General features: G+C 47.7%; 1 protein-coding gene across 1 annotated transcript; it reads left to right on the top strand.

Annotated features, from left to right (window-relative positions):
- Positions 1–8,598: 8,598 nt before the first annotated feature.
- On the top strand, positions 8,599–16,177 carry LOC311120032 (uncharacterized protein). The gene is made up of 7 exons (XM_084194663.1): positions 8,599–8,779; positions 8,924–9,247; positions 9,560–9,643; positions 10,240–10,323; positions 10,500–10,571; positions 10,700–10,804; positions 14,993–16,177. The coding sequence occupies exons 1-7, from the start codon at positions 8,740–8,742 to the stop codon at positions 15,514–15,516; spliced, it is 1,233 nt and encodes a 410-aa protein (XP_084050789.1). The 5' UTR covers positions 8,599–8,739; the 3' UTR covers positions 15,517–16,177.
- The last annotated feature ends 1,661 nt before the right edge of the window (positions 16,178–17,838 follow it).

The raw sequence follows: 17,838 nt of genomic DNA, 5'->3' as shown, positions 1-17,838 counted from the left end.
TGTCATTCGCAGCGGCCTCTCTGCGCTCAGACTTCCCTGGGCTCATTGAGCGGGCGGCCAAACGACTGGAGATAGCGCTGCCCCCCATTCCCCCCCCTGCGGAGGTGGATATGATGGAGGGCGGACCCTATTCTCGGCCGAGGAAGGCAGCTGAGCCATTGGCTCCGGCTATGCCTTCTCTCAGCAAATATGTCGAGGGCTCATGGGAGGCACCCTTGGCGGCGCGTTCGCTGGCCAAGATGTACTGCCCATTCACAAGAGTGGAAGGACGAGAGAGGGCTGCCAGGGGAATCCCTAGGCTCGAGAGCGCCATGGCGGCGTATCTAGTGCCAGGTTCGAGTCCCTGGGCGGCCTCCAAGAAAGCCACTCTACCAACCCAAAAGGACAGGCTCACAGCACAGCTGGCAGAGAAGTCCTTTACGTTGGGAGCCCAGGCTGTGTCAGCAGCAAACAACATTGCCCTCCTCGCGGCCTCCCTATCCCGTTTAACGACGGGAAGGTCTGAGTTAACGAGTGAGGAGGTGGAAGAGGCGTCCAGGATTTCTGGCGCTATTCTCCATCTGACACAGGCGTCTGCTATCTGCGCGGGAAGGTCCATGACCACTTCGGTGGTTATTGAACGTCACCTCTGGCTGTCATTGACTGCCATGAAGGAGACTGACCGAGCGTCGCTGCTCAAGGCCCCCCTTTCTGACGACGGGCTCTTTGGAGTCGCTGTCAAAGAGGCGACGGAGCGTTTTAAGAAGTTAGACGAAGACAGGAAGCAGCTGGCTAGACACCTGCCATTGGCAGGGAGATCCAGCCATACGCCAGCAAAACCGTCCACCTCGAACGCCCCCGGTAGATCTTCTACGGTGAGGCGGCGTGTCAGGCGTCAGACGTCGGCCACTAGCAGCAGGAGAGCGGGCCCCGCCCCCCCCCAGCAGCACCCGTGGTCACGACGATTCCGCCAGCGAGAGAGGTTGTCGTCAAGTCGCCCTGGCAGCACCCTAAGGGGACGCAGAAGAGGCGAAGACAATGACGGGACGAGGGGGAGAGAATGGGAGATGGCTCGTCGTGGGACGCGACCGAGCCCACTGTTCCCCCCCACCCTTCTGTTCGGGGCTTGGAGGGAAATGTTTGTTTTCATGTGTTTAATAAAGAGTTGGCTCCCACTGACATTGTCACAAGAGAGCCCTTTTTCCATGACACGTTGGAGAACGTTCAGAGTAATTCACGCCCTATGTTTCTCTCCCATCACTCTGAGTGTAGCTCAACCCACCTAGGGTGTGTAGCTGAGCACACACAAGAGAGGAGAGAGAAAAAGGTAGCAAGACGCAGCCTTAGCTCACCTCATAAAGATCTCACACTACAGACTCCTAGGAGCACTGTAGTGAAGGTCTCACATAGCAGGCTACAGTCTCAGTCAGAATATGACATGAAGACGCAGCCGCTAGTTGGGAATGACGCTTTGTCTCAGGCTAATGCCTCAGTCAGCGCAGTTCAGACCCGTGCTGCGTTCACGGAGGGCCGGAATACTAGAGTTACGGAAGTAACCAACGTATTGGCGCCCCCACTCACCACAGAACGCGTTAAAATTCACCACTCCAAGTGTAGTTCAGCCCACCAGAGGTGCGAAGCTGAGAAAACACTAGAGCCGCGTGAAAAGAGGGTTACAAGGTGCCGCCTTGCATTACCTAATAGAGACCTCATGTCACAGACTCTTAGGGGTGCTGTAAAGAGAGTCTCTCACAACAGGTTGCAGTCTCAGTCAGAAGATGACAGGATGACGCGACCTATGCATGGAGAGGCCGCTCTGTCTCAGGCTAATGCCTTAGTCAGGGCGGCTCAGAACCGTGCTGCGTTCAAGGAGGGCCGGAATACTAGAGTTACGGGTGTAACCAACGTATCGGCGCACCCTGTTCTCACAGAACGTATTGATTCTCACCACTCTGTATGTAGCCCGACTCACCAGAGGTGTGTAATGGAGCATACACAGGAGGCGAATGTGAGGAAGGTATCAGGGCACAGCCCTATGTTACCGAGGAGAGACCTCATGTCACAGACTCCTAGGAGCTCTGTAGAGAGAGTCTCACACGACAGATTGCAGTCTCGGTCAGAGTATGACATGATGACGCGATCTACATATGGGGATGTCGCTCTGTCTCAGGCTAATGCCTTAGTCAGCGTAGTACAGACTCATACTGCGTTCAAGGAGGGCCGGAATACTAGAGTTACAGGCGTAACAAACGTATCAGCGCCCCCGTTTAACACAGAACGCAATGATACCCACTACTCTGAGTACAGCTCAGCCCACCTAGAGTGCGCAGTTGAGCAGACTCATGTGACTAGTGAAAAAGAGGTATCATGGCGCCACCTTGTGGTACCAGTTAGAGACCGCACTTTGAAGACTCTTAGGAGTACTGTAGTGGATGGTTCTCATGGCAGGCAGCAGTCTCGGCCAGACAATGGCATGATGACGCAATTGCTATCCGGGGAAGGCGCTCTGTCTCAGGTTGACACCTTAGTCAGCGCAGTTCAAACCCGTGCTATGTTCACGGAGGGCCGGAATACTAGAGTTACAGACGTAACCAACGTATTAGGGCCCCCGATTCTCTCAGAACGTGCTGATATTTCCTCTCCCTTTCGAGGGGGGCCCGCCTTGGGCTGTTCCACCAACCCAGTGTTGGGGAATAGCGGCAGCAAGGGCCATAGAGGAATACAGGTCCTTCCTACTGAATGCACCACAGCTTCGTGCTCGCCCGCTTTCTCTGCATTGCTGGCAGTGGCAACGAAGCTGTACCCTCTCATGCTGGCTAGAACAGACGTTGCAGAAGGGTTATGCCCTCCAATTCCATCGGACCCCACCCCCATTCAGGGGAGTGGTGGAGACGGTGATGAAAACGCCAGAAAAAGTGGCCTCTCTGATGTCAGAGTATACGGAACTTTTGGCGAAGGAGGCGGTCACAGTAGTTCCCCAGGAGCAAAGGAACAAGGGGCTATATTCGCCTTATTTCCTAGTGCCCAAAAAGACGGGGGGAGTGAGGCCGATATTGGATTTACGCACTCTCAATGAGAGCGTAACCAAACGGCCCTTCCGAATGCTGAAGACAAAACGTCTACTGGAATGTGTCCAGAAGGGAGACTTTTGTACAAGCATAGACCTAAAGGACGCGTACTTTCATGTGCCGATACAATCGCGTCACAGGAAGTTTCTGCGATTCGCCTTTCAAGGGGTGGCGTGCGAGTTCACGAGGATGCCATTCGGGTACGCCCTGGCACCTCGAACGTTTCCCAAATGTGTGGAGGCGGCATTGGAACCGTTGCGGCGTCAGGGGATAAGGCTATTAGCCTACCTAGACGACCTGCTGGTTCTCGCCCCGTCAGCAGAGCTGGCGTTCACTCACACGACACAGACAGTGATTCATCTCACACGTCTGGGGTTCGCTGTGAATTGGAAAAAGAGTGCGCCCTGGCCCAGTCATCAGATTGTCTATCTGGGAGTACAGCTAGACACTGTAATGATGAGGGCTCGAATTTCGGACCCTCGAAGGGAAGCACTATTGCTAGCCCTGAGGAAGTGTCGTCCGAATCACACTGTGACGGCGCTGTCAATCATGTCACTTTTGGGTCTCATGTCGTCAGCACATTCAGTGGTCCCGCTGGGGCTCCTGCACATGCGCAGGATGCAGCGATGGTTCGCCCAAATAAGACTAGACCCAGTGCGTCAACGTCATCGGTTGGTGGTGGTTCCTCTCTCGCTAAGGGCAGTTCTCACGCACGGAGTCCCGATAGGCAAGGTGTCATCCTACATTCCAGTGTTTACAGATGCCTCTCTGACTGGATGGGGAGGGACATGCCAGACACAAGCGATAGGAGGTGTGTGGCCTCGTTCGAGCCGCCACATCAACCTCTTGGAGTTGGAAACGGTTCGACTGGTTCTGACCCACTTCGCGTCTACCCTTCGGGGTCGCGAGGTGCTGGTCTGGTCAGACAACCGGACCACAGTAGCTCACATAAATCGCCAGGGAGGAGTCAGGTCTCCTGTTCTCCACCGGGCAGCAGAGGAATTGTGGCTCTGGGCTCACAAGCATCTTCGCTCATTGAGAGCAGCACACATTCCGGGCTACTTGAACGTAGGAGCAGACCTCATGTCAAGAGGGGGTCCTCGAGACGACGAGTGGTGTCTGCATCCGGACATTGTTCTCCACATTTGGGAACAGTTCGGGAGAGCCGAGGTGGATCTATTCGCGTCACGTGTGAACGCGCAATGTCCCCTATGGTTCTCTCTGAGGGAACAGGACGAACCACCACTGGGCAGAGACGCATTCGCGCACCACCCGTGGCAGAGAGTTCTTCTGTATGCATTCCCTCCGCTGTCTTGCATTCTCCCACTGCTAGCCAGGGTGAGATCAGGAGGGCTGTCAATGATATTGATAGCCCCTGATCGACCAGGGGCTCCATGGTTTGCGGAGATGAGTCAGATGTTGATTGCGCCACCTTGGCCAATTCCACATCGACGGGACGCGTTGACTCAGGCGGGAGGCTCGATGGGGCAGTTGCCCATAATCGGCCAACCAATGAAGGCTTGGTTCCTGAATGGGACAGGTTGAGGCGCCGTGGGTTGTCTGATGCAGTGATCAGAACCATACAGGGTGCACGGGCCAGTTCCACTTCTAGGATGTATGCCAGCAGATGGAACGTTTTTTCACGATGGTGTATCACAGAAGGTGTGGACCCCATGAACTGTCAGGTTGAGAGTGTGCTCTCTTTCCTACAGTTTATGTTTGATAAGCAGAGATCGCCCGCCACCATTAAGGTGTTTGCAGCGGCGATTTCAGCTGGTCACGAGGGGTTTGGCAGAACTAATGTTTTCAGCCACCCTCTAGTGAAACGTTTCTTATTGGGAACGTAGCGGCTTAGGCCAACGCCTAGAGCCACGCTGCCCCAGTGGGATTTGGCTTTGGTACTCGAGGCGCTATGTAAGTCGCCGTTTGAGCCATTGAATCAAATACCCCTCAAGATGCTGTCTATGAAGACGGCACTGTTGCTCGCTTTGACTACTGCTAAGCGTGTCAGTGATTTGTGTGCTCTTTCGACGAGACCCGACTGCCTTGCCATTAATGGCGATCTGAGCAGAGCGGTGTTACGTCCTAACCCGGCTTTTGTGCCGAAGGTTATTAAGAGCTCATATAGGTCACAGACCGTGGAGTTGTGGGCTTTTTCTCCCCCTCCTCATAGGGAGAGGAGTGAGGAAAGGCTTCATTGCTTGTGCCCAGTGCGCGCTTTGGCATGTTACATTGAGCGCACAGCAGCGATTAGGTCATCGCCTCAGCTGTTTGTGTGTCACGGTGCGGCTGCACTAGGTAGACCACTTTCAAAACAGCGCTTGTCTCATTGGCTTTGTGAAGGCATTGAGACAGCTTATGAGGCAGCGGGGCGACAATTGCCTCAGGGTATCAGAGCTCACTCCACTCGTGGAGTGGCAGCTTCTACTGCCCTTTTCAGAGGAACAGGGGTAGAGGATATCTGTAGAGCGGCGTCATGGTCAACGCCGTCTCCATTTATCCGTTTCTATCTCTTGGATATGTCTTCTAACTCTTTGGCTCGGTCTGTACTCAGTGTAGCTGAGGGGAGACCTTGAGCTAGAAGGAGAGGAAAGCAGGACTGTGGAGACAGGTTTCCATCATGGTATCTGCCCACTAATCTCTGGGGTTCCATTGATTGAGTGAGGCGGCCTACTGTGTACACAATGTAGAGTGACACTTTGTGTCATTCCATTAGTGGTCGGTAGTATTTTCACAGGATATTGAGGCACCATCTATCTGCTAGTTCAGATTAGTATGGCTTCTATTCTGGTGATCTGCCCACTAGTCATTGGTGTTGCCATTGGACTAGGTGGGGCGGGTCTTTAACCGATGACGCGGTATATTGTGACGCCTGTATGGGTACAGTGGTTGCAGTACTGCGGGAATTGGTTGAAGCCATTGCTAGGCCTGACCTTTTCATTTTGATGGGAAGTGTTGGGCTCGGCAGGGAGTACATTTTGGAGCGCTACGCTCCGCCTTAAACCAATAGGAGCAGAGCTCCCCTATGGGGCGGAGCTCCACGATATAGAACGATTAGTTACCGGAGTGTAACTCCAGTTCTATGAGTGGAGCGGAGCCCCATAGGACTTAAGGCCCTGCCGACCCTCTCTAGTCTCACTGAAGATAAATATCTCGGGAGGCTGATTGAGGGGAGGCATCCCCTCTTATAGGGACACCTGTACTCCTATTGGCTGCAGGTGTGTGCATAATTTTGTCTCAGGCTGATGCTGCCTTAGGGCAGTGGGTAAACCAATAGGAGCAGAGCTCCCCTATGGGGCTCCGCTCCACTCATGGAACTGGAGTTACACTCCGGTAACTAATCGTTACACCAGGTAGGCACTTTATCTCTGTGTTTCATTGGTTAATCCTGTCCCTCTTTAAACAAAGTACCACTAATAAAGGATTTATATAGCACATATAAATGCTTCCGAATCACTACATAAAGGCTTCATAAGCACTACATAAATGCTTCACAAATCATCTATAACCGTATGTCATGCTCTACGAATGGTGTAATGTTGACATAACAACTCCCACTGTAGGGTGAATTGTCAAATGTTACACAACACACTATGAATGTTTATAAACCATTTATAGAGTATGACATAGTTAATCATAACCCTGTCTAATAGAGGTCTAGGATATTGTTGAGCCTGTGTTTTAATCCTAACCCTGTCTAATAGAGGTCTAGGATATTGTTGAGCCTGTGTTTTAATCCTAACCCTGTCTAATAGAGGTCTAGGATATTGTTAAGCCTGTGTTTTAATCCTAACCCTGTCTAATAGAGGTCTAGGATATTGTTGAGCCTGTGTTTTAATCCTAACCCTGTCTAATAGAGGTCTAGGATATTGTTGAGCCTTGTCCATAGATAAGCATGTTAAATCCATAGATTAGGGCCTAATGAATTTATTTCAATTCACTGATTTCCATATATGAACTGTAACTCTTTGAAATTGTTGCATGTTGCATTTATATTTTTGATCAGTATAGATCACTGTTTATAGCAGAATCAATAGTTGTCCACCAATTAGGTCACTGTTTATAGCAGAGTCAAAATATGAATCAAAGTTAAAGTCATATAAACCAAACTAATAAAACTTCTTGAAAATCTCCTCTGCTATTCTATTCTAATCTCCACAAATCATGTCTGTAACGCAGTAACTTCAATGAGCTAATAGGGGGCGCTGTTAGTGTGTTAGATTGATGAAGTGACGTGCAGGTCCGGCTCCAGAACGAATCAGTTGGACAGCCATTTCTATAGGCTGGCGCGTGTTTTTCCCGGGACGTCCACATGTTGTTAATGGTGCTGTAATAAAAACCATAGGCAGCTCATGACTTTCAAGTTTGGGGAAGCTTACAATTTATCCTACAATTTCTACCTATCTGCAAGCAAGTTATGATTGTTTTTATATGCATATTTTGGTGGAATGAAACTAATGAAAGAACACCAGCCTTTGCCATATGGACGCATTGATACACCGTGATCCATTGGCGGCTAAAGAAATTAGCACATGGAACTCAGAGATAGCCTATTGGAGATGCCCAAATTGCTGGCTTCCCAAATAGTAGCTAATGGTCCTCTGTGGCTAAGTCAAGCTCTCTGGTAAAGTATTTTGAATGATTTTACTTAGACGGGAGTAATTATATAATTTTGGCAAAATATCAATTTACTTTAGGGGAGGCAGCATCCGAACACTACACTGTGCATCCTCCAACTTTCCTTCCTAATTCACAAGTGGCTGAAACCAGAGATCTGTATATAATGAGGAGATACTCATGTCTCCACCCTAACAATGCGAGTTGTTGTCCCAATGGCGGGAAAGCAGGCGACAAGATTAGTTCTGCTTATTCTGTCCATAGAAACGCATTGGGCTAATTTTGGACAGATTCTGGAGCGAGTGAGCCCTCTCGCTTCGCCTCTTCCTCTCTACTGAAACTCTCTGACCAGAGAAAGCATCCTAGACAGCGAAACAGCGACCCTCTTTCTTACTATATGTAGTCCATGTATCTGATGCTGTCTGGACAGAAATAGTATGAACATGCCATACTCTTTATGACCAGACAGCATTAGATACATGGTCTACACATACAGAGACAGAGGGGCGCTGTTTCGCTCGCTCGGATGCTTTAACTGAGATTGATGCGTCCTTCTATCGGCGCGCGTTTCTGTCAAATAAATGATCAATATTTCAATATTTAATTTGGACGGGCAAGGAGGTATGGTAGGGTGGGCAAGGAGGTATGGTAGGGTGGGCAAGGAGGTATGGTAGGGTGGGCAAGGAGGTATGGTAGGGTGGGCAAGGAGGTATGGTAGGGTGGGGAAGGAGGGTGAGAGAGGCAGAGAGAGAGAGTAAGTGAGAATGTGTGTGTGTGTGAGAGAGAGAGAGAGAGAGAGAGAGAGAGAGAGAGAGAGAGAGAGATATGGGGAAGTAGTACTCATCATTGTAGACATGCTGAAAGAGGTTGGACAGAGAGAGAGAAAGAGGAAGCTGAACAGTCACCCGGAAAACAAGAAGAAATATAGAATACTGGAACTGGAGAGAGAGAGAGAGAGAGAGAGAGAGAGAGAGAGAGAGAGAGAGAGAGAGAGAGAGAGAGAGAGAGAGAGAGCGAGAGAGAAGAAGGGGGAGAAAGTGGGAGAAAGAGAGAGAGAGAGTTGGGGTAGAACAGCATGGAGAAAGAATTCATCACCACGGTTACCCTTCTGTTAGGTGAGTTCACTCAGTTGTATTACAGTTTAATTACATACTGTAGGTACTCTAGTGTGTGTTTTATGTATTCATAACATATTATGAAGTGTTGGGGTGACAGGTTTTAATATGAACTGGACTATTTCTCATGTTTTCATGTGACAGCTCTGTGTCCAGCTGAGTCAGAGGGTTTGGCAGTGACTGGACTTTTAGGAGGACAGGTGGAAATCAAATGCTCACATAAATTCGCAAAGAGTAACATAAAATACTTCTGCGAGGACACCTGCACTGGTTCAGATATTCTGGTTCAAACTGAGGACAGCAAGAACTATATTGAGAGAGGGAGATACAGTATAGATGACATAGGAGATGGAGACTTCACTGTTACCATCAAGAGCCTGAAGATGTCAGACTCTGGGACCTACTGGTGTGGAGTGGATAGATTCTTCATAGACACGTCTCATGAAGTGCTTCTCACAGTCCTGGATGGTACGTGTTTCATGTTGTTGTATTTACAGAGGAATTGAATTTCACCATCTTGTTTCTCTTCAGTACTAGAACTCTATTGTCTTTAGTATAACACACATTAGTAATAGTATTAGTACTGAAGAGAAACAGTAATATTCAGTATTAGTATTTAGCTGCACATCATTCTTATTAAGGAGCAGAATGTTGTCTATAACTCAGTGTCACACTGTGGCTATTACACACATCACTTCCTGTTCAGCTTCCCTGTTCTAACAATACAGTCTTACATCAGTCTTACACAGAACAGAACATCATTTATATTTTTATTTTCAGCTCCGCCTATTCAGCCTGACATCACCAGGACCAGTCCCCGCCCCCCTGTCATAGTCAGCAGGACAACGGTAGTCATAACAACAGGTAACCTCTAAACCAGTGGTACTCATTATTGGACCCTGGCACTACACACAAAACCTTTATTAGTGGGATCCGGTGTGTAGTGCTGAGGCTAAAACTAAATGATCACCCCTTTGGGTCCCCAGGACCAGGATTAAGATACACTGCTCTAGACATAGATTGAGACAGTACATCTGCATTATATGCTGCCCAGCATCCAGATACCAGGGTATACAGTCCATTCAGAAAGTAATCAGTGATCAGGCACTGATCTAAACACCTCTAAACACCTGTAGAGTAAACATTATATCTGCCTAATTCTTCTCTGCATGCATTATCTCTCTCTCTCTCTCTCAGTACTAGAGCTATATTGTCTTTAGTTTAACACACATTAGTAATAGTATTAGTACTGAAGAGAAACAGTAATATTCAGTATTAGTATTTAGCAGCACATCATTCTTATTAAGGAGCAGAATGTTATCTATTACTCAGTGTCACACTGTGGCTGTTACACACATCACTTCCTGTTCAGCTGTTACTACTAACATAACTTCCTGTTCAGCTTCCCTGTTCTAACAACACAGTCTTACACAGAACATCATTTATACTTTTCTTTTCAGCTCCGCCTATTCAGCCTGACATCCCTAGGTCCAGTCTCCGCCCACCTTTCATAGTCAGCAGGACATCGGTAGTCATAACAACAGGTAACCTCTAAACCAGTGGTACTAATTATTGGTCCTGGGGACCCCGAGGGGTGCACATTTTTACCCTAGCACTACACACCTGATTTTCTCTCTCTCTCTCTCTCTCTCTCTCTCTCTCTCTCTCTCTCTCTCTCTCTCTCTCTCTCTCTCTCTCTCTCATCTCTGTCTTGATTCAGAGAAAGCAGTGAGCGAAGAACCATTAACAATAGCAACCCCAACAGAAGCAATGAAAACCGATTCATCCACTGGTAAGAAACCTGTGTGTGTTTTTGTGTATGTGTGTTACTGTGTGTTCTCCAGGTGTACTGGTGTATATGGGGTCAGGTCTGGGGATGGTGGTGTGTGTGTTACTAATGTGTTACTGTGTGTTCTCCAGGTGTACTGGTGTATATGGGGACAGGTCTGGGGATGGTGGTGTGTGTGTTTGCCCTCATTCTCATCATATTCATCAGACAAAGGACCAGAACAAAGATAACTACTGGTGAGACACACACATGTTGTTTAACTATCCTTGTGGGGACCAAACAACTGATTCCCATTCAAAATCCTATTTTAACCCTAAACCTAAACTTAACTCTAACCTTAAATATACCCCAAACCCCTAACCCTAAACCTAAACCTAACACTAACCCCTAACCCTAATTGTAACACTAACCCTAATTCTAACCCTAACCCTGAACCTAACACTAACCTTACCCCAAACCCCTAACCCTAAACCTAACCCACATTTTAACCCTAATTCAAACCCTAAACTTAACCCCTAATCCTAAAATTGCCTTTTTCAGTGACATGTCCCCACTTGTCTGAATTTTCCAAGTTTTACTATCCTTGTGAGGACTTCTGGTCATTTTACATTTACATCATTTAGCAGACGCTCTTATCCAGAGCGACTTACAAATTGTTGCATTCAACTTATGATAGCCAGTGGGACAACCACTTTTTATTTTATTTAATTTTTTATGGGGGGTGGGGGAAGAAGGATTGCTTTTATACTATTCCAGGTATTCCTTAAAGAGGTAGGGTTTCAAGTATCTCCGGAAGGTGGTCAGTGACTCTGCTGTCCTGGCGTCGTGGGGGAGCTTGTTCCACCATTGGGGTGCCAGAGCAGCGAATAGCTTTGACTGGGCTGAGCGGGACCTGTGCTTCCGTAGAGGTAGGGGAGCTAGCAGGCCAGAGGTGGATGAATGTAGTGCCCACGTTTGGGTGTAGGGACTGATCAGAGCCTGAAGGTAAGGAGGTGCCGTTCCCCTCACAGCTCCGTAGGCAAGCACCATGGTCTTGTAGTAGATGCAAGCCTCAACTGGAAGCCAGTGGAGTGTGCGGAGGAGCGGGGTGACATGAGAGAACTTGGGAAGGTTGAACACCAGACGGGCTGAGCGTTCTGGATAAGTTGTAGGGGTTTAATGGCACAGGCAGGGAGCCCAGCCAAAAGCGAGTTGCAGTAATCCAGACGGGAGATGACAAGTGCCTGGATTAGGACCTGTGATGCTTTCTGTGTAAGGTAGGGTCATACTCTGCGAATGTTGTAGAGCATGAACCTGCAGGATCGGGTCACCGCTTTGATGTTAGCGGAGAATGACAGGGTGTTGTCCAGGGTCACGCCAAGGTTCTTTGCACTCTGGGAGGAGGACACAATGGAGTTGTCAACCGTGATGGTGAGATCATGGAGCGGGCAGTCTTTCCCCGGGAGGAAGAGCAGCTCCGTCTTGTCGAGGTTCAGCTTGAGGTGGTGATCCGACATCCACACTGATATGTCTGCCAGACATGCAGAGATGCGATTCGCCACCTGGTTATCAGAAGTTAAAATTAATTGTGTGTCATCTGCGTAGCAATGATAGGAGAGACCATGTGAGGATATGACAGAGCCAAGTGACTTGGCGTATAGAGAGAATAGGAGAGGGCCTAGAACTGAGCCCTGGGGGACACCAGTGGTGAGAGCACGTGGTGCGGAGAGAGATTCTCGCCACGCCACCTGGTAGGAGCGACCTGTCAGGTAGGACGCAATCCAAGAGTGAGCCGCGCCGGAGATGCCCAACTCAGAGAGGGTGGAGAAGAGTATCTGATGGTTCACAGTATCAAAGGCAGCAGATAGGTCTAGAAGGATAAGAGCAGAGGAGAGAGAGTTAGCTTTAGCAGTGCGGAGAGCCTCCGTGACACAGAGAAGAGCAGTCTCAGTTGAATGACCAGTCTTGAAACCTGACTGGTTTGGATCAAGAAGGTCATTCTGAGAGAGATAGCAGGAGAGTTGGCTAGAGACGGCACGCTCAAGAGTTTTGGAGAGAAAATAAAGAAGGTATACTGGTCTGTAGTTGTTGACATCGGAGGGATCGAGTATAGGTTTTTTGAAGACGGAAGGGACATGGCCAGCGGTCAAGGATGAGTTGATGAGCGAGGTGAGGTAAGGGAGAAGGTCTCCGGAAATGGTCTGGAGAAGAGAAGAGGGGATAGGGTCAAGCGGGCATGTTGTTGGGTGGCCGGCCATCACAAGTCGCAAGATTTCATCTGGAGAGAGAGGGGAGAAAGAATTCAAAGCATAGGGTAGGGCAGTGTGAGCAGGACCAGCGGTGTCATTTGACTTAATAAATGAGGATCGGATGTCGTCAACCCTCTTTTCAAAACGGTTGACGAAGTCATCCACATAGAGGGAGGAGGGAGGGGGAGGAGGAGGAGGATTCAGCAGGGAGGAGAAGGTGGCAAAGAGCTTCCTAGGGTTAGAGGCAGAGGCTTGAAATTTAGAGTGGTAGAAAGTGGCTTTAGCAGCGGAAACAGAGGAAGAGAATGTAGAGAGGAGGGAGTGAAAAGATGACAGGTCCGCAAGGAGTCTAGTTTTCCTCCATTTCCGCTCGGCTGCCCAGAGCCCTCTTCTGTGAGCTCGCAATGAGTCGTCAAGCCACGGAGCAGGAGGGGAGGACTGAGCCGGCCGGGAGGATAGGGGACATAGAGAGTCAAAGATGCAGAAAGGGAGGAGAGGAGGGTTGAGGAGGCAGAATCAGGAGATCGGAGGGAGAAGGATTTAGCAGAGGGAAGAGATGATAGGATGGAAGAGGAGAGAGTAGCGGGAGAGAGAGTGCGAAGGTTGCGACGGCACATTACCATCTGAGAGGGGCAGAGTGAGTAGTGTTGGAGGAGAGCGAGAGAAAAAGGATACAAAGTAGTGGTTGGAGCCTTGGAGGGGAGTTGCAGTGAGATTAGTAGAAGAACAGCATCTAGTAAAGATGAGGTCAAGTGTATTGCCTGCCTTGTGAGAAGGGGGGGACGGTGAGAGGGTGATGTCAAAAGAGGAAAGAAGTGGAAAGAAGGAGGCAGAGAGAAATGAGTCAAAGGCAGACGTAGAGAGGTTAAAGTCACCCAGAACTGTGAGGGGTGAGCCATCCTCAGGAAAGGAACTCATCAAGGCGTCAAGCTCATTGATTAACTCTCCAAGGGAACCTGGACGGCGATAAATGTCAAGGATGTTAAGCTTGAATGGGCTAGTGACTGTGACAGCATGGAATTCAAATGAGGAGATAGACAGATGGGTCAGGGGAAAAATAGAGAATGTCCACTTGGGAGAGATGAGGATTCCTGTGCCACCGCCGCGCTGACCAGATGCTCTCGGGGTATGCGAGAACATTTGGTCGGACGAGGAAAGAGCAGTAGCAGTAGCAGTGCTTTCTGTGGTAATCCATGTTTCCGTCAGCGCCAAGAAGTCGAGGGACTGGAGGGTAGCATAGGCTGAGATGAACTCTGCCTTGTTGGCCGCAGAACGGCAGTTCCAGAGGCTGCCGGAGACCTGGAACTCCACGTGGGTCGTGCACGCAGGGACCACCAGATTAGAGTGGCAGCAGACACGCGGTGTGAAGTGTTTGTATGGCCTGTGCAGAGAGGAGAGAACAGGGATAGACAGACACATAGTTGACAGGCTACAGAAAAAGGCTACAATAATGCAAAGGAGATCGGAATGAAATGAACTAAACATCTGGGAAAGCGAGAGAGCGGGGCCTCCCTCACTTATGTTTCACTGAAACACTCAAATATAACTCTCCCAACTTCCACTGTAGAAATTATAATTGTTGTAAACTACAGTGGTTCAATGTTTTCTAGGTATAGACTCTAACTTAGTTTATTCAGCTAGCTAACTTGGTACAGTATTCTTCTGTGAAAACCGCCCAGGGCACCGAATCCTATGACGCCATAGCCAACTAGCATGCCAGCCTCCAATAACACGGTTTAATACCAATACTCAGTTACAACAAACCACCAGTGTGTTAACACGCCAAACAGATCATTCGTATCCGTGTCTAACGTTGTGTAAAGTTTTGGGTTAGTTTTGACAGTTTGAGTGAGTACGTCGTCAACTTATTCAGCCAGTTAGTTAGCTAGAATAGTTAGCATACTAGCTAGCCATTGCTATCTGCCAATGAACCAACCCCTCCTCCCACGGCACGAAACACACAGAGAGAGCCAAGCTAACATTAACTAGTCACCCATGTCCCGAATTCCCTTGAACGACTCTGGTAAAAACAAAACAAAAATAAATGTAGGTTATAACTTACCCTTAGTAGCTACTGTTAGCCAGTTAAGTGCAAAGCTAGCCACAATGATAGTAAAACCAAACACACACACACACACAAACACAGACACACACAGTGATTACATATATATTACATGTCCTCTTTACAATCCTCAGAATCTGTTAACTCCAAAAGGACTGCCTTCCACCCCATCTACCCCACCCCAGCCAATCAGAACCTAGATACATCCTGTGACATCACCACAACAACCAATCCTTGTCCAGATGACATCTACTCCAATGTTGGTCCATCTACAGAGGCTCCAGAGACTGTGAGCTATGCTACTGTCAACTTTCCCAGAGATCCATCCTGTCTCCACTACACTACTGTCAACTTCCCAAGAGATCCATCCTGTCTACACTATGCTACTGTCTCCTTCAGTAAAGACACTGATGTTAGTAACCCCCCAGACTCTGTTATATACTCCAGTGTTAGTAACCCCCCAGACTCTGTTATATACTCCAGTGTTAGTAACCCCCCAGACTCTGTTATATACTCCAGTGTTAGTAACCCCCCAGACTCTGTTATATACTCCAGTGTTAGTAACCCCCCAGACTCTGTTATATACTCCAGTGTTAGTAACCCCCCAGACTCTGTTATATACTCCAGTGTTAGTAACCCCCCAGACTCTGTTATATAATCCAGTGTTAGTAACCCCCCAGACTCTGTTATATACTCCAGTGTTAGTAACCCCCCAGACTCTGTTATATACTCCAGTGTTAGTAACCCCCCAGACTCTGTTATATACTCCAGTGTTAGTAACCCCCCAGACTCTGTTATATACTCCAGTGTTAGTAACCCCCCAGACTCTGTTATATACTCCAGTGTTAGTAACCCCCCAGACTCTGTTATATACTCCAGTGTTAGTAACCCCTAGACTCTGTTATATACTCCAGTGTTAGTAACCCCATACTCTGTTATATACTCCAGTGTTAGTAACCCCATACTCTGTTATATACTCCAGTGTTAGTAACCCCCAGACACAGACTCTGTTAGTGAATTCAGAGCCATTCAGTGACTAGCTACACTACAATACTACAAACATAATTGAACCAGGTTCCCGTAAAGCAATTGTAGTGACACACCACCACAACATACCCAAGAGTTTTCTAATGAACAAGTCTGTGTTTAATTTAAATGTGTAATTTAATTGTGTGAAATCTCAGGGGTTTCAAATGCCTGTATTGACTAGCCTGTTGCTCTGTTTTAATGTACACAAGTTACAATGTATACTTTATAATGATTAATGATACAATGAGGAACCTGTGAATGTGGCTTTCAATAAGATAACCTTCACCAAGTGGCAGTATTCACTTATATTTATTCAAACACCCAAATATAATTGTGTGTGTGTGTGTGTGTGTGTGTGTGTGTGTGTGTGTGTGTGTGTGTGTGTGTGTGTGTATGTGTGTGAGTGGCTGTGTGTGTGTGTGTGTGTGTGTGTGTGTGTGTGTGTGTGTGTGTGTGTGTGTGTGTGTGTGTGTGTGTGTGTGTGTGTGTGTGTGTGTGTGTGTGTGTGTGTGAATGTGCTTTTTAATTGATAATGCCAGAGAAGCCGGTGTTTGGAGGATATAATGGCACGGATGTTGTTAGGCCCCAGGATATATTGGCATGGATGTTGTTAGGCCCAAGGATATATTGCCACGGGTGTTGTCAGGCCGGAGGATATATTGGAATGGGTGTTGTTAGGCCCGAGGATATATTGGCATGGGTGTTTTTAGGCCCAAGGATATATTGCCACGGGTGTTGTTAGGTTTCGAGGGCATTATCACTTTTATACAACGGGTTACCAAAATGTTCAAATAATGATTTACATATTTTCATTAAAAACATTTTTTTTTTTAATGTATTCATACTATTTCATCCTTCCACAAGATAATATTCCCGACACAAATCTAGGGTTGCTACCCAAGCCGGCTGGTCGTTCATTCTATCGGTTCTATTGGCAGAGACGCGACCCAGTCGTTCAGTCTTTTAGTTCTGTACAAAGAAGCTGCATTTGCATTTCTTAAGCTGTTTTCTATTTAAATTTATTTGGTACATCCATAACAATGAGCTAATGATGCACAATCTAACCTGGCATAGAAAATGTGCTCTCTCTCGTCAGAACACTGTTGTTCAGAGGAGCTAGCCAACAACACAGCTAACACAATCACTTCAACCTGAGGCTGAAAAGACTGCTAACTAGCTGCATTTAGTTTCACCAGTTTTCTATGGACATTTCTTTGAATATATCCATGAAAATGATGCAAATTCATGATTTCGACTGGCTGAGAAAAGCTGCCTGCCTATCTGTCTTGTCCCGACTCCAGACCCCTACACGTTCATTACGATGCGACAGCTGGAAATCGAATTTCAATAATGAATCAATGTTGCAAATGTTAGAGAGACAGACAGCTATTGAAAACCAAGTGCTGGTCTAAAAGAAATGGGAGATTATGTTTAGATGATTTTTACAGTGGAGATCAAGTTTATAAATTGCCTGGCTGGGCTGATGAGACAGTGAATTGCACAGTGAGATGGAACAGAGTAAATAGGCATTTCAACATCATAGCTTTAGCCGGTGGTAACTTGTGGAATAGACACCGGCTGGAATGATGTTCTAACCAATCAGCATCCAGGATTATACCCAACCATTGTATAACAAAAAGATAACCTTAACCGTGTCCATATTCATTCATATTTATTCAAACAAACACCCAAATATAAGTGTGTGTATGTCTAAAAACAAACAACACACACACACTCTGACATGGAAGAAAACCCCAGATATCAACATACAGTAGAGAAAGAGGAACTGACGATTTCGATCCAGAGAGAAAGAGATAGAGAGAGAGAGAGAGAGAGAGAGGCTGGACTTAACAGCTGCCAGAACTCTAAAACGTGGATAGAGATGTGTTCATAGCTAGGAGTGACTGTGAGAGAGTCTGAGTGTCTGTGAATAGACTGGTAGTGACTGGTA

Source organism: Coregonus lavaretus (genome assembly GCF_964263955.1).
Source record: "Coregonus lavaretus genome assembly, contig: HAP1_SCAFFOLD_1257, whole genome shotgun sequence".
NCBI classification, from domain to species: Eukaryota; Metazoa; Chordata; class Actinopteri; order Salmoniformes; family Salmonidae; genus Coregonus; species Coregonus lavaretus.
This window is presented reverse-complemented; position numbering and strand designations above follow the sequence as displayed.

Excerpts from the sequence above, each read along its gene's own strand:
- LOC311120032 (XM_084194663.1), top strand. The coding sequence starts at position 8,740 with ATGGAGAAAGAATTCATCACCACGGTTACCCTTCTGTTAG. Across the intron at positions 8,780-8,923 it reads CACGGTTACCCTTCTGTTAG|CTCTGTGTCCAGCTGAGTCA; the intron begins GTGAGTTCACTC and ends TTCATGTGACAG. Across the intron at positions 9,644-10,239 it reads AACGGTAGTCATAACAACAG|CTCCGCCTATTCAGCCTGAC; the intron begins GTAACCTCTAAA and ends TTTTCTTTTCAG.